Source organism: Hoplias malabaricus, chromosome 2 (assembly GCF_029633855.1).
Source record: "Hoplias malabaricus isolate fHopMal1 chromosome 2, fHopMal1.hap1, whole genome shotgun sequence".
NCBI lineage: Eukaryota > Metazoa > Chordata > Actinopteri > Characiformes > Erythrinidae > Hoplias > Hoplias malabaricus.
The window spans coordinates 32,994,180-33,009,546 of record NC_089801.1 but is presented as its reverse complement, the minus strand read 5'-3'; the positions used below and the strand labels follow the sequence as shown (position 1 = coordinate 33,009,546).

The following is a 15,367-nucleotide window of genomic DNA, read 5'->3' as shown; positions in this document are numbered from 1 at the left end:
TATAGATATATTCAGAAAAACAAGCAAACAGTATATTTATTTTAAAAATTATTAATTAATTAAATTAAAAAATAGATTGTTATTAAATAAATTATTTTACAAAGTTAGAAAATTTAAAATGAAATAACATTAAACACAGAATTACAATGTACACGCAAATATATTTTAACTTGACAGTTTTATGACGTGTATAAATGAATACGTTTATAAATACGTAAATATAGCGTAAATGCCATTGAGATGTTTTTACAAGACGTTGTATTTTGAAATTCCAATAGTTGAAGCTTACTGTGGGTCAATTTTCAAACTAAAAGTCCCTTATTAATATAGGCAAATATGTTTTGAGAAAATTAAGACGTTTGTTTGGAGAGAGATTCTATGATACTAAAGTTTTTGTTCCAAAACGTATTAAATTCATAAGTTGTTTAAAGTTTTACAACTAAAAACATAACGAAACCGCCCTGGTTTTCGAAGTGCACATAGAACAATGATAATCTCTTTAGTGGGCTGCATTGTTTAAAAGCATAGGTTTACTTGCACTGTTGGTTTATTAGTGCACAGATAATGTCGAGTGGTGTAAATAACAGTAAATAAAACATTCTGGGTCAGTTTCAGGAGGAAAACACTTTTTTATTTTAGAGGAGGGACGGGAGTATGGTGTTGACCGGTTTCCGTTTGGTCGAAAGGTGTCGTGTGCTCAGTGGCAGCGGAGGGCGTTCAGTGAACGATTTAAGACCATTTAAAACGGCAAGGGGAAGCGGACAAAGCCGATTTTTGTGACTGTATAAACGGCGTGGCTTTTTTGGGGAGCTGAGAAATGGCCTTTCACTCGCGGTAAGTGGCTAAGCTTCGTATCTCAGCGGCGGCGGACGAGGAACGATGAGGAGCCTCGGCGGCGTCGCGTCTGAAGCACAGCTTATGTTTACCTAGCTTATACGAGGGCTTTACGACACAAGACTGGGACACCATCAATTCTCGGGTATTATGTTTTGAATTCTAAGAGCTAGCTCTCAGTTTCACTCGGCATTTTAGATACCTATTTACCACAGAAAGCGAAAGCAGAAGTCAAGTCACCCAGATGCTGTGCGTTAGATATATTATTCATCGCTTGTTCTAATTGTTAGCTATCTGTTTTGCTGGCTTATATCTCTCCATGGAGAGAAAGCCAAAGCAAATGAACCACGGCCGCTGACTTGTAGCTAACGCTATCTACATTTTCACCTCTTGTACCGAAACTGCTATTTTAGCTTAATGGATAAAAAGCAAAAGGAGCCAAAGAACCAAGCTGACTGAGCTAGCAGTCGCTTGCTTTGGCTGGGCTTCACAAACAGGCAAATTCGCGAAGATTGTGCGATAATAACGGTTTTGGAAAGAAGGCAATATTGAGCGGAGTATAAGGCAGAAATGGCCACTGCCTCGGGCTTCTCCTCCGGCCTCAGCGGCTCCAGGAACGGCCCGTCATTCTCTGCCTCGTCCACGATGTCTACGGGCCCGGTACCCGGCCAGGCACAGCCCATGGTGGCGGTGTGGGAATGGCAAGACGACCTGGGCTTGTGGCGGCCCTACAGCGGCCAGGTGAGCTGCTACATCGAGCAGTGTCTCCAGCAGCAACAGCAACAGCAGCGGGGGCTGAGAGCCGCCGGACCCGCGGCCAGCAGCATCTCTCTAGGCCAGTCCGACCCCAGCCTCGCCGCCTACATCATTGACATCCCAAGCCTCAAACAGTTCAGACTGGACACCGGTTAGTATTTCAGAAGATGTACTGTTCTACATAACTATCGTTATTAGTTTACAGGTGTCCTTCCGTGTGTATCTATGTAACTGTATCTGTCTATACATCTATCTCTGTCTGTGTTATGTATCTATGTTTATCTCTATAGGTAGTGTATAGGTCTGTGTGTGTGTGTGTGTATATCTACCAGTTTATTTAAATATTCCATTTCACCTTAAATGATGTAGCACATTTGCATAAATACATACATGTCTACATTTATAGCAATTCTAATCTTTCTTAATCTTTAAGCACGTCTCGTTCAGCAACTCAATCATATATACATTAAAATATTAATATAAAGTGTCAAATCTGAGCTCTGTTAAGACAAATGGGCCTAATAAAGTTTTATTCTATATTATTATTGGCTCTAAAACTCAGTTATGGGTAGAATGGGCACTGCTACTCTTTTGATCACAAGGAAGGAAGAGATAACTGCAGGACTGGATTCACTCTTTAGATGGGATGAAAAAACAGTCAGGTATTTTCTACAGCCAGAGATTTTCTGAGTAACACCAGTATATGTCTATAATTACTATGGCATATCATTTTTGAAGTGTCAAAATAGCTACGTGTCCATATTGGAACTCAAATCGCTGTTTTCTGTGAGTCTGTGTTGAAGTTTGGAAAAATTTCCATAACCATTTTCCTTCCCATCAAAAGGGTGGGATTGATTAAGTGCACCAGCAGTGTTATGGTTTTCTCTGTGTTACGGTGACCAGAACAGCACTTTTTTTTTTGGGTCAAACCTCTGACACCTGCAGACTCTGCAGACTGAACAGGATGAGAGAGATGGAAAATAATACCAGGAAATAGGTTTCAGACAGGAAGCTCAGCCTGTTTACTAGATGTCATACATACTCTCATCTGTTATCTAACATGAAAAAAAAGAAGAATGGTTTGCTGGAGTCATGATTGTTTACGCTAATAGGGCTATCCAATACTATTTTGTTACATGTAATTATTTGTCAGTGCTGATTTATCTGCATTTATAAATTGTAGGAAGTAGACCTCATTATTATAACTACTGCTGACCCTCTGCAGTGCACTGTGAAGCTTCTCATCTGCAGTGTGGTAGCCATTAGCCAGCTTCAGTATAATATTTCCTGTTCTGGTTTATTTATTTATTTAGTTATTTATTTTTATTTTTTTGTTGTTTCTGTTCTTTTCCCTGTGCTTTCTTGTTTGGACTAAACAGATATGACACTGTCAATATGAAAGGAACAACTTCTGGGGGAGCATAGCGTTACACTGCTCATGGTTCTGAGCTGAGAATGTTTGTGTGAAGAGAAGCCAATTAGCATATCAAAAATCCTATTTTACTATATATGATATTCTTAACCTGTATTCACGTATTTGAACATTTTGACCCAGACCTACACTCTTACAAAAAGGTTCTTCAAAGTTTCTTTAGTATAACTGTTGGTTCTAATCAGAGCTGTGAGTTCTGTTTACAGAACAGTTTGCATTTGGATTAGTTATTGCCATGATAAAGTGGTTCTTCATACGGATGAAGTGCTAATATGGTTTCATTTAGCACCTTTTTAAATATGGTTCTATACAGGAAATGTTTTTGTTATGAAGTCCAGCTTCTTACAACAGAAGAACCCCTTTAGTGCTACTTGGAACCATATACAACACATTCTCCATCAATCTGAAGAACCATTTCACCATGAATCTGGTTTTATACATAACTAGTGGTTCTAAATTGAACCTTCACCTTTACTAAAGAACCTGTGGAAAAACCCTAATTTTTAAAGAGTGTAGTTCTTAGTAAGTTCACTGTTAGAGAAGATGCTGAAACCTTAAAAGTATATTTAAAAAAAAATTCTTCTTGGTCCACAGGAAAGATTCGCTCAGTGCGCCGGGCCCTGTTCCCCCAGTCCTCAGCCCTGTGCAGCGGTGTTTTCTGGGAGTGGGCAAACGATGAGGGCAGCTGGACGGCATACGAGACGCGCACCTCCATCCTTCTGGAGCACAGTTACCAAGCGGGACAGGCCACAGCCGATCTGGCCTCCCACGGCTACAACTATATTGTGGATCTCACAGCCCTGGAACAGGTCAACAAGACATCAAGTTTCCGGCGGCATGTCCGCAGACAAGCAGGGACCCCCTACCCACTCGCCTCAGGGTCTGTGATCCACTCTGGACCTGCCTGCACCTGCCAGCAATGTCTGAGCCACAGCAGCGCAGCCGGCCCCATGCCCAGCCGCTCTCGACACTCCTTCTCTGCTGGCCAGGCCAGTCGACCCAGTCTCCAGGCTCCACACAGCAGAGTGGCTGGAGCTAGCCCATCCTCTGTTTATTCGCCATATCCCCGGAGGCCTTTATCCATGGGGAACATGTCGTGGGGAGGCCCCTGGAGTCCAGCAGCTAGCTCCATGGCTCAGCCTCAAGGGCCACCTCCATCCTTCTCAGCCACTTCGAATGGCTTGAGGTTAGAACTTCATTGGTTGTGGTAGAGTGGTGGTTCTTAACTTGGGTTTAAAACAATGTTACTTAGGTTGCTTAAGGTAGAGCTGGTTTGTTTTAATTCACGTACCTACTTTGGATGAGTAATCATAGTTTTATTTTTATTTTTTTTGATATATTGACCGTTGAGTTTTTTAAATTATTATTATTATTATTATTTTTGAGCTTGTGACCTGCTGCTTTATGAGCAGTCAGAACTCCACAAAACCAGTGCTGTTTAGGTGACTGTTTTTAGCTTTAAACCAATGAATATGGCTTTATGGCCAAAAAAAACCCTTGAACACTGTTGTTAATGTTAAAATCACAGTCACAGTAAGGAAAGCAGTGCATTGTCATTTTTCCCAAACCCTTAAGCCATAAAGCTAGAAAATCAGCATTGTACCACATTTGATTGTCTGGCTGAGACATGTTTGGATTTGGAACAGAATAAAAACATGCATTGGCCAAAGACTGCATTGAATAAACTTTGCTTTAGCTAGGCATTGTTTTTTGTTCACTACCAACTCTGAGCACACACTTGAACCAGCCACTCCAGTTATTTTTGTCGTTGTTTTGCTGTACCTGGCAGTTAAAATAGATCTAAAGTATGTACCGATTTGGAGCCCACTGGCACAGGCTGTGTACTTAAGAAAAATGCAATCCTCTGCTCTGATGCTGTTTATAAAGCAAATTTGCTTGTTTTGCTGTGTCAGACCACTTGGATTTGAAAGAGTGGGTCCAATTTGCACTTGAATGACATTTGATGTACTGAACTCCCCTTCTTGTTTTTTATTAATCTGTCACAAAGCACAGGAGACCAGCTGGATATATTTTGCTGGTGATTATGCCTTGGTCCCTTTTGTGGAGAGTAGTTTAAGAACACAAGATGAGGAAACTAGGTATTTTGTGAATTACTTGTCAAAGCTTCTTTGGTTGTCTTGCAACCTGCTTCATTTCACACCTTTATATTTATTCCTCTGCAATGGGAGTAAGTAACTTGGTAACAGATTGAATCATTGAGTACGAGAAAGATGTAAAACAACACTGTCCTTTGCCCCAGTGTTATCTCAGTTATGAGGGAAATTAAACTGAAATTAGTTGACAGACAGGGTGTTACTGAGGATGTATAAGAAATCCCCTTGTCTGAGAATGTTGTCTATTCTTGACCTTGTATACACCCACTCACCTATGCTTATTAAGCAGGAGTAAATAGCTATAGCTGGTCATTTGCCTCTTCAGATTTTCACAATTATGCACCCCCACTCCCAGGCCATGAGGTATGTGTAGTAGAGCGGATGATTTCCAACCAGTTCCTGCTAGTAATTGAGATGGAGAACAGAGGCCAGATTAAGGAAGTGTGGAAGAAAACAGTTGTAGCCTTTGTTTGGATTGGGGAAAAGGGAAACCCCTGATTTATGCAGCCATTGTTTGTCTTCCTTGAAGCAGGTAAAACTGATGACTGGGAAGAACCTGATTTTAGAACTAGTTATTTCAGGCCACAGTCATCACTCAGTATAGAGGAAGTTCCCATTTTGCCCTCTGACAAATCAAAAGCACCCAGCTTTCAAAACATTTCAAAATAATAAACAGTGGGCAGTTTTCTTAGCGATGTTTAGGGTTGCATGATATGGCAAATATACAATATATCACAATACTTTGACAGTATATTGTGATGTTTTTGCTTTTCCGAGGTTTGATTAGGAGAAAAAAATATCAGTGGTTATTAGAGTTAAAAAGTTCAGTCCTAATAAAATAGTTGGGTCATCATTGATCTCAGGACTGTGCTTCTTTATTTTTGAACTGGAGCAGAGGGGAAGAAATGACATGTAGGTTTAAATAAACGCAGTATTAATGCCTGACCACTGCCCATAGCATATTAGTTTGTTCCCCAGTGTCAGAAAGAGCATAAACAAGTTGGTTTGAGATTAATTTGTGATTTGCAAAATTCTAGTAATAAAAGATACGCTTCCTTGTGTTAGCCACGTGTCTCCATTGCAAAACAGAAGTTGTAGGTTTAAGACACCAGTCACAGGTTGGTTGATTGACTACATTTAGGCAAGTGGGGAAATTCTGTAGATTAAATTATTTCAGCCAAACTGCCGAAGGGTTAGTTGATGGGTGTCTATTCTTGTTATGCTAGAAGTGAGCAAGACTGAAATGACATCAATCCAAGCCAGTTCTTATATAATGCAGCCAAATAAGGATAGAGAGAGAGAAAAATATACATAGTCTCTTTGTTTTGCTAATTTGAATTTAAAACTGACACGCGTTGATTTGTGATTTTCTGTTTCCACAGCATTCCAGCTATTCCGTTACAGTTGAACGGCTCCAGCAGTGTGAGCACAGCTCTGGCAGGTACAACACTCCCACCTCTTCAAAACAGCTTTTCCATGTATTGCTTTGATTCTTGCTTCTCTACAAGAGATGTATTTTAACATGTCTCATGCAGAAGTATGTACATGCTCTAGAACAGGAACGGTTTCTTGTGGGTGTCAGTCAGTCAGTCAGTGAACCAGGCAAAGATTTCTCTGATGAGTGTGTTCTGAACTTGGGACAGGTGTTGTGAAAGAGAAAAGTCAAATGAGTTATCTTTTATTAAGCAATGGTTTCATATTAAAGACTTAACTATCAGTCCATTTCTTATAACCTTAATGTGATATGTAGCTTTTTTTTTTTGTGGAAAACATTGACTACATCCCTAGATGCTAATGAGCCTGTCATCATCATTTCAGCTTTTTAAATTTTTTTTTATTTTTATTAATTTAATAAATTATTTATTTTTTAAAGAAACTGTGTCTGAATGGGCGATTTCAGATGCATGTGCACCGGCTGTGTATGGTTATATGTTTTCTGGTCTGTTCAAAGTGGGATTTCACCACCAGGTTGATTCAGAAGCAGGTGTCCTAGACATAGCGGCTTTAGGCCAGACCTCATGGGGTGCTGGGATATCTGCAGTTCATCTAACAGACAGCTGCAGCTCCACAAGGAAGGAAGGAGAACTGTGACAGATTTAGGACAATGAGCCATTCTCAGCCCTTTGTGGTGAATCAGGAAAGAGGCTGAGATTCTTCAGTGGAACATCACAACTCCTCTAAGTGCAGCCAGACAGATGCATACTTATCATCACTGATGGTGGAGTCTGCGGTAGAGCTACAACAATTTACAGACAAAGATGACGACATAGATTGTAGTGTATGAACACTGTTTGCACATGGTGTGGACTAGCACACCTATCTTAACAATGCCACAGTCATTAGAAAAAACAACAGCTTGAGAAGTGTGGATTCCCATCTCTGTCAGTGATTGACAACTCAGTAACCAATGTAACCATCAACCGAATACCAGCTTTATTGGAGAGGCATTATTCATGGTCGCCAGTCAAACCTTCTGTGAATTATGCTGAATTATGACTGACAACAAAATGTACAGAGGGCAATACAGGTTCTGTTATGATGCTTAAAATTAAGAAGAATAAATGACACAGATGGAGCTTTGTTTAAAGCAGCAGCATAGGGAGAGGACACAAAGAATGCTAGGAAATGTCAGTATGGGAGTCTGTAAGCTGCAACAGTGCAGCATAATGCAGAGAGGAAATAGCCTTTTCCCAGAACTAATGTATATTGCTTCTATTCAAGCTGCTAGTGGAAAGTGGGGCTGTGCAGTATTGTTGGTAGAAGGTTATTGCAGCAGCAGCTTTTGCATTATTGCCTTTGTAAAATAATGGATTATGTTAAAAATATCCAGATATAACCTGAAAACAAACAAACAGAAACAGGCCAGTCTTTAACCATGTCAGGAGTTCATGAAAATATGTTGTAGGTAGCAATTTACACCATTTTGTCCTTTTAATTCAGCCATATTGTATGACTTCTAACAACTAGCAGCTATTATAAAACATTTTGTCATATTAGTCAAAAGACTAACTAGTCCTAAGTCTGTCCTAGAAGCCTATTGTAAAAAGTGGTGTACAGATAAAATTACATTTACTAGTCTGCAGCAAGCAGCGCCAGACTCCGCCTTCAACTCGTGCCTTCATCAGAGCATGCCCCCCCCACTTGTGGTTGGCACTTTTTGGCTCATCACTCTTCCTCTCCTCCACTCCTCCTCTTCCCCCCCCTCCCTTCCTCTTCCCTCCCTCCCCTCCCCTCCCCGCATGTCGTCTGCCTGGGCCTCGGGGCTGGCTGTCCAGGCATGGCTTCCATTTTGATGTCAGCAGCAGGACTGGGAGTTCGCTTCATGACTGCCCCCTCCTCTCCCCAACGCGGCTCCGGCAGGCCCAGCAAAGCCCAGGCCAGCTCCGTTAGGAGGGCAAAGAGACAGCCCAGGACAGGTAGCTAATGTCGCGCCAAAACCCAACCCAAACCCCTCCCACGCCAGCTGTCCCTGCTGCCCACCCTTATTCCTCTCTCCTCAAAACAACTGCTTGCTCCTAATGCTTCTTTGGTTTTGCACCATTGAGACTTCTTTTTAGTTGCAGGATTCGTGCAATTTGCAGGGAACTGCTGTTTAATTATTATTTATTTATTTATATATTTATTTTTAACTGAAAAATAACAATGTAGTGCCCTTTTGAGTAGTGTGCTTGTACTTGGGTTTTAATGTGTTGGGTTGCTGGCTTGTACCACCATGTTCACTACACTTTAATTATACATCATGCTTGCATCATCACTGTCACTTCATCCCTTGCTTGCATCATTGTGGTTGCTTGTCTATTTTGGTCCATTACTTGTACGTGTCCCTTTTATGTGTTTTATAATCTGTGGACTAAACGTCGTCTTGGTGTGTGCGTTTGCTGTCACGTCAGCACCATTTTACCCCACATGACACATTGCTTGGCCACTTAAACCATAAAGTTGTTTAGAGAAAAATGTATGAGTGTATGAGGTTCAGACAAGACTGACACTTACAAGCAAACCTAACCTGCTACTTTTAATGTATGCTAACCAAATAACACATCAACCACATTCCCATATGAACACAGTTTCTGCAGCGACTGCTGACAGTGCTCAGCCTGTCCCCGGAAATTGTACTGACGATAGTGAAACAGATTAGGACCCCAGGGGATGTCAATTGGAGCTTATTATGTTTCAAGTCCTTTCTATATCTTGACTAATACTCTGGGAAAGTGATACCAGACAATTGTCAGTAGTAATCACATTTTCTTTGGAGCCACTTGTGTATGCAGAAACCTGAGCTGGTGCAATTAGAAGCCCAGCACAATTGGTGGCAAACAGGCAAAGTTCTTTCCCAGAGTACAGCTTGCTGAGCTGCTTGCTGTCACAGCTAATTTTGTTTCATCAATGGAATAGTTCTGTTTAGTACCCAGAAAACATGTGCTCTTCATGTGTGGTAAGTTTTTATTTGTATTTGTATTTATTTTTTAAATTGTGTGCAACCTTAAATACTCCAGTCTAGTCCTATTTTAGTGTTGCCGTCTCAATGTTATGGTAAGTGTATATACGCAGAAATAAAGTGACACAGATAAAGGCAGTGATGGGGAGACAGTTTGGATTTGGCAGAGACCCCAAAATGTGTGTTAAGTCTTCATGTTGTGTGTCCTTAGCTTCTGCGCGGAAACCTGAGGAGGTCATTAAGAGATACATGGAGGAAGTGCCTGTTGTCCCTGATGAGGTATGGTTTTTCAGCCTGCATCTGGCTAAAGAAGTTTAATGTTTAATTTCCTGCACATAGCCAACTATTAAAAAATGTTGTTGACTTTGTCTGTTTGATTGAAATTTGTTTGTTGTGTAAGAATTACTGCGCAAATCTTGTTTTACTCATTGTATGTCAAGTCCTATCTATTTGCTTTTTTTTTTTTTTTTTTTCTCCCTGGAGGGTCGTGTTGTTTTATTTATTTCTATCACCCTTACAGTGTCTTAAAGGACTTAAAAGCTCTTTAATTGAACTATGTAACTGTTTTAACAGGACTGCATCATTTGTATGGAGCGCCTATCGTGTCCCTCTGGCTATGAAATTCCAGCAGAGGGCAGTCAGTCCCTGCAGCCCAGCACAGTGGGCAAGTTCACCAAGTGCGGACACACCTTACACATGCTCTGCATGCTGGCCATGTACAACAACGGCAACAAGGTACGGTTCTATCTGCGCAAAACCTTGGTGAAGGTTTTTTTTTTCCCCTCCTTCCCTTTTAAAGTAGTTTAGGCAGGCCCCAAATCTAGATAATCTACTGCGCTATTAAAGGAAGGCCATCTTGCAAACACCGTGTCCTCCATAAATATGAAATACAAAATACAACCATTTCTATATCGGTATGTGTAGTTTTAGAAACCCAGACCACCCCTTTAAAATTATTTTTATAGTCAGCAGACTAAGGTTTACTGTTATAAGGTTTCTTTTTGTTTTTGTTTCTATTTTTTATTTATTTAATTTAAAAATATATATGCTTTTCTTACAACCACTGTCCTTCACAAACTTAATTTTGGTTTTTATTAAAGTATTTCAAGCTAGGTGTATAGTCAGTTTACCAACTCTTTGTTTTTTCAATGAAAGGATGGCAGCTTGCAGTGCCCCTCTTGCAAGACAATCTATGGAGAAAAAACCGGAACCCAACCAAAGGGCAAGATGGAAATCTATAGCATCCCCCAGTCTCTCCCTGGGCACCCAGACTGTGGCACCATACAGATTATCTACAGTATCCCACCTGGAATGCAGGTTTGAAGTTAATCTAATACTGCTACTGTTTAGGTTTTCTGCAGTTGTTACATGCGATGCCGTAGATTAAAGGGAACGTCTATGACTATGGGGAAACGCAGCTCTGAGCTCCGCTTCTTTTAAGGTGGAACGGCATGTTTGAGGGAAGATAATGACTGTTTGTACGTGGCTGAAGTTTAACTTATTTGTCTAACGTTATTCACTGCTTTGACTCATTTGTAACTCGAGTCGTTTAGTTTTTAGCACTGTCGGTAATGCAGTTAGCCGTCTCCTGCCTTTGGAGACATTTCCACTTTAAGTGATCCGAAACAGCAAAAATAAGTCCCACCTATGGAGCAGGAATAGAGCAACCCTCATCTTGGTTCCTGCTTGTATACGTTTGGAGTTCTCTCGCTTGTCTTAAACTGAGAGAGTTTTTGTTTTTAATCTAGTTTACAGACACTGGGGTTTAGTAAACCCAGTTTTGAGCCCGCACACAGACTGGAGAGCTAGGAAATGGCGAGGAAACCTTTCTGAATGATATAAAAAATGTTTTTTGACTAAAGTCATGAATGTTGCCTTTACATTTGCAGTTAAAATGGCTTTAGGTGCACATACAGGTGTTTGTTTGATTATATTTACCACATAGAATTGAAAGCATGTCACACACAAAATCTGTCATTGCATTTTCTGTTCATGTCATTTGTGTTATGTGGGAGGGCATAGATCAAAGCTGGCATACATCACCCAGATCTGACTCATGTCACGTATTGAAAACCAGGACCTTAGATGAGTCGAATGCTTAACAATGTCTGCTTCTCCATTCTCTTCTCAGGGTCCCGAGCACCCAAATCCTGGCCAGCCGTACACCTGTCGAGGCTTCCCTCGCTTTGGCTTCCTACCTGATAATGACAAGGGCAGAAAGGTATGAGAAGAATGAAATCAGCTCAAATCAGTACATCCTGTACCTAGAACTTTACCATAGAAAATCAATTAAATCATGTAAATTGAGTAGGGGTATCCAGACATGTGCAGTTGGCTGTACATGAGGGGGAAAAATCGGGTGGTTGGTTGATTTTATTATTATCTGATCTTTTGAATTCTTTGCACCTATATCATTTGGGCTGGTATATATCATAATTTCAATATTGGTTTTTCCCAGTGCATACAATTTATGGTTTTGCGTAAATGAAGCGTGTTAAGTTTTCACCCTCTTCTGTAACAATTTTTATTTACAACCAATTTAATATTTTAAAATATTGGTTTTAAACTAATTGCTATGTACAGCAGAATAGCACATTAATCCACCTCAACAAATCAACAACCTTGGTGGCTAGAACATCTAGGAGAAGTCTCAATAATTAGTTCCAGAAATCCTAACAGCAATGAATAAAACTCGACGTAACTTTCAGAGCTACAAGGGTAAAAGTTTGAGGGCATTTAAATCACTGATGGGAGCAATATATCAGACAGGAGGGAGTTTTTCTTTACTTCAGTTCAATCAGGAGAGGGGTGTGTGGAAGGCTATATCTTCCAGTCAAATCAAGACTCCCCTCCAAGGCCTACCGAGTTAATTAGCTAATCTGCTCCTTTCTTTAGTAAATTGCATATGGAATTAGAACAATTACAGGGGTGCAAGTACCAGCACAGCCTTAAAGATGGATGTAACACTAAAACTTAATCTGAACTAAGCTCTGTAGTCTGTCCTGGAGCGGCTGTCTGCAAACCTGTATCTCTGAAATAGAAAACCATGGAGCAACAAAAATATTTTAAACTGTTGGCATTGGTCTGTTCACCTTAATGTTCACGCAGCAGTAAAAACGACAGGGCTGTCCTTATGGTGGAGATGATATGCTATTGCTATTATGTGTATTTGCTCTGGTTCATGCTCCTGGCTTGCAAGCAGAGGCGAGCCCTGACCGTTTCCATGGTAACCGTCTGCAGGTGCTGGAGTTGCTGAAGGTGGCGTGGACGCGGCGGCTGATCTTCACTGTGGGCACGTCCAGCACCACGGGGGAGCCGGATACAGTGGTGTGGAACGAGATTCACCACAAGACGGAGATGATGTCCAACGTGTCGGGACACGGCTACCCTGACCCCAACTACCTGGACAATGTGCTCTCAGAGCTGGCCGCGCAAGGCGTGACCGAGGACTGCCTTAAACGAGAGACAGCGAGCCAGGTGCCTCAGGGCACGGCTATGTGAGCCGCCATTTAAAGAAAAAAATCTACGCAATCAATAACCAGACTTGACGTTATAGTTCTACCGTGTAAGGGTTTAGTAGGATTTTGAGCATCTGGAAAAATTTGAGGCTGAGAATGATGTCCTCTCTGAACTACATTATAATATAAATATATGTATTTAAATACATTGAAATATAATGGATTATTGCTTGGTGTCAATGGCAGTCCTTACCAACCCTAGTCTTGATGACCCCATACTTTGCCCATTTTTGTGCTATGAGAACATGGGGTCACCAAGGGCCTCGTTTATAAAAGATTCTCACGTTGATGCAAATGTGGATTTAATGCACACATGTTTTAGCGCTGACAGGGGAATGGAGTTGTTATGAATCATTTGTATGTGCAAATGCAGAGGACTTAAGAATATGTTAAGAACATATTTAAGGTGGAATGCAAGTACTTTTAATAAAAGAGGCCCTGGACTGGGGTTGGGAACCCCTAGTCTGGGACATAAGATCCGGTAATGTGGATCATCTTGATTGTAAAAAGGCATAGTACAGAGGACGTATGACCCATTCCTTAAGTCCTGGTTCTGGAGAACACTTCAGTTAAATCAGTGAAATCACAACTCCAGAACTGGAGACTGGATATTTTATGTATGTTTATTCAACATATAGAAACAGTTTCTCACAGTGGACTTCTTTTTATCAATGCTTCACCCACAAACGCTTTCGTCCTTAACTCTTGATAAACTTTGACTTCCATTCAACGTAATGGGAGAGTGTAGCAGAGTTTTTGGAAAGGAGCCTGTGTTGAGTTTATTGTAATATTTTATCAGTGCAAACACCCTTAGGAAAGAGCAGATGCCTTTGTTACACTATTGAGCTGATGATAACCTGCTCTATAAATAGTTTTCACTTAGCTGCAACAAAATAGTCAGCATGTCATTGTGTGCCATTTCAACCTGGACACGTATTGTTTTGTAGCAACATTCTTCTTAGTTTAGACTTTCCAACCTCAAAATATAACTACATTTTGTGGGTGAACCTTGGACAAAACTATTGCTCTCCATTTATTCTTGCCATGCGAATATTTCTTGCTGTTCAAAATCTTAAGCAAACCTTACTTGGTACATCTCTTAAAGGGTGAAAAAGGGGCTTTTGTGTTCCTTATGTGGTATACAGTGCAAAGTCGTAGTCTTTGTGAATGTGTGTGAGTTTGGGTGACATGATGAATTGGGGGGTGGGGGGCGGGTGGGAGTTGTCCCCATTCGACTTCCATGTTTTTCACAGATCTTGGAAGCTTTTGGGGAAAAGAATAGTGTTGCATTCCCTGTATCACGTGCTGTTTTGTTTTGAGAGGCAGCTAGGGTTTGACCATGCAATTTTCAGTAGCACTTTAGCATTCACGATCCTAGTTAATCATTAAGGGTTTTCCAAGGTCATGTTTAGCTGCGGATATGGGACAGCTGCTTGTCATTATCAAGTATTTGGTTAGTGAATTTGCCTTGGTTTAGGCTAAAATTAGTCTCTCTCTCTGTCTGTCTGTCTCTCTTTCTCTCTGTCTCTGTCTGTCTCCCTCTTTCTTTCTCTCTGTCTCTTTCTCTTTCTCTCTCTGTGTGTCTGTCTTTCTCTCTCTCTCTCTCTCTCTCTGTCTGTCTGTCTGTCTGTCTCGCTCTCTCTCATGGCATGCATTTTTAATACACGGTTTATAGTACGTTCTGAAACTACTGCTTCCAGTCAGAGTTAATGATTTGTCTGCAGTGCATCTCTCCAGTGTGGCACCAACCTCCAGTACTAGGATTGATGATTCATTTTCAAAACCACTTGGCATCACATTAAAAAGAAAATATACTCTGTAATTATTGCACATCAATGCAAATAGTTTTTACTAGTGCTACACAAATTGTATTACAAATTAAAGGCACTGTTAAAAATTGCAGCTATATTAATTTATGGTTCTTATTTTTTTTCCAGTCTTGTTTTTAATTTGCTGCTATTAAGTTGTTTAAGAGAAAGCACAATTAAATGCTTTTTTTATTTTGTTGCAACCTTTTTTTTTTTTTTTAAATAATTATTAATTTTATTCCTGGCCTCAGTTGCTTTAATTACAGAATAATTCAGTTGCTCATTGCAACAGTAAAAATGAATGCATATACTATATCCAGCGATCCATTTTGAGCTGTACTGGAACATCTGAGCCTCTGTTTGCAGCTCTGAAAAAGCAGTAAAATTGCTGTGATGTTGAAGGTGCCATGGTGACAATCAGCCTCGCCGCCTCGCTGGACACTCGCCTTGGCTTTCGATTCATCCTT

The 15,367-nt window shown here is 40.6% G+C and overlaps 1 protein-coding gene across 2 annotated transcripts; it reads left to right on the top strand.

Moving 5' to 3' along the window:
• Positions 1–470: 470 nt before the first annotated feature.
• On the top strand, positions 471–15,049 carry dtx2 (deltex 2, E3 ubiquitin ligase). Of its 2 annotated transcripts, XM_066660155.1 has the most exons (9): positions 471–1,741; positions 3,617–4,208; positions 6,519–6,577; positions 8,412–8,552; positions 9,786–9,853; positions 10,148–10,309; positions 10,730–10,891; positions 11,706–11,795; positions 12,815–15,049. In XM_066660155.1, the coding sequence occupies exons 1-9, from the start codon at positions 1,405–1,407 to the stop codon at positions 13,073–13,075; spliced, it is 1,872 nt and encodes a 623-aa protein (XP_066516252.1). In that variant the 5' UTR covers positions 471–1,404; the 3' UTR covers positions 13,076–15,049. The 2 variants fall into 2 exon arrangements, with proteins under 2 accessions (XP_066516252.1, XP_066516253.1); XM_066660156.1 differs by lacking the exon at positions 8,412–8,552 and having other exon boundaries at positions 474–1,741; positions 12,815–15,045.
• The last annotated feature ends 318 nt before the right edge of the window (positions 15,050–15,367 follow it).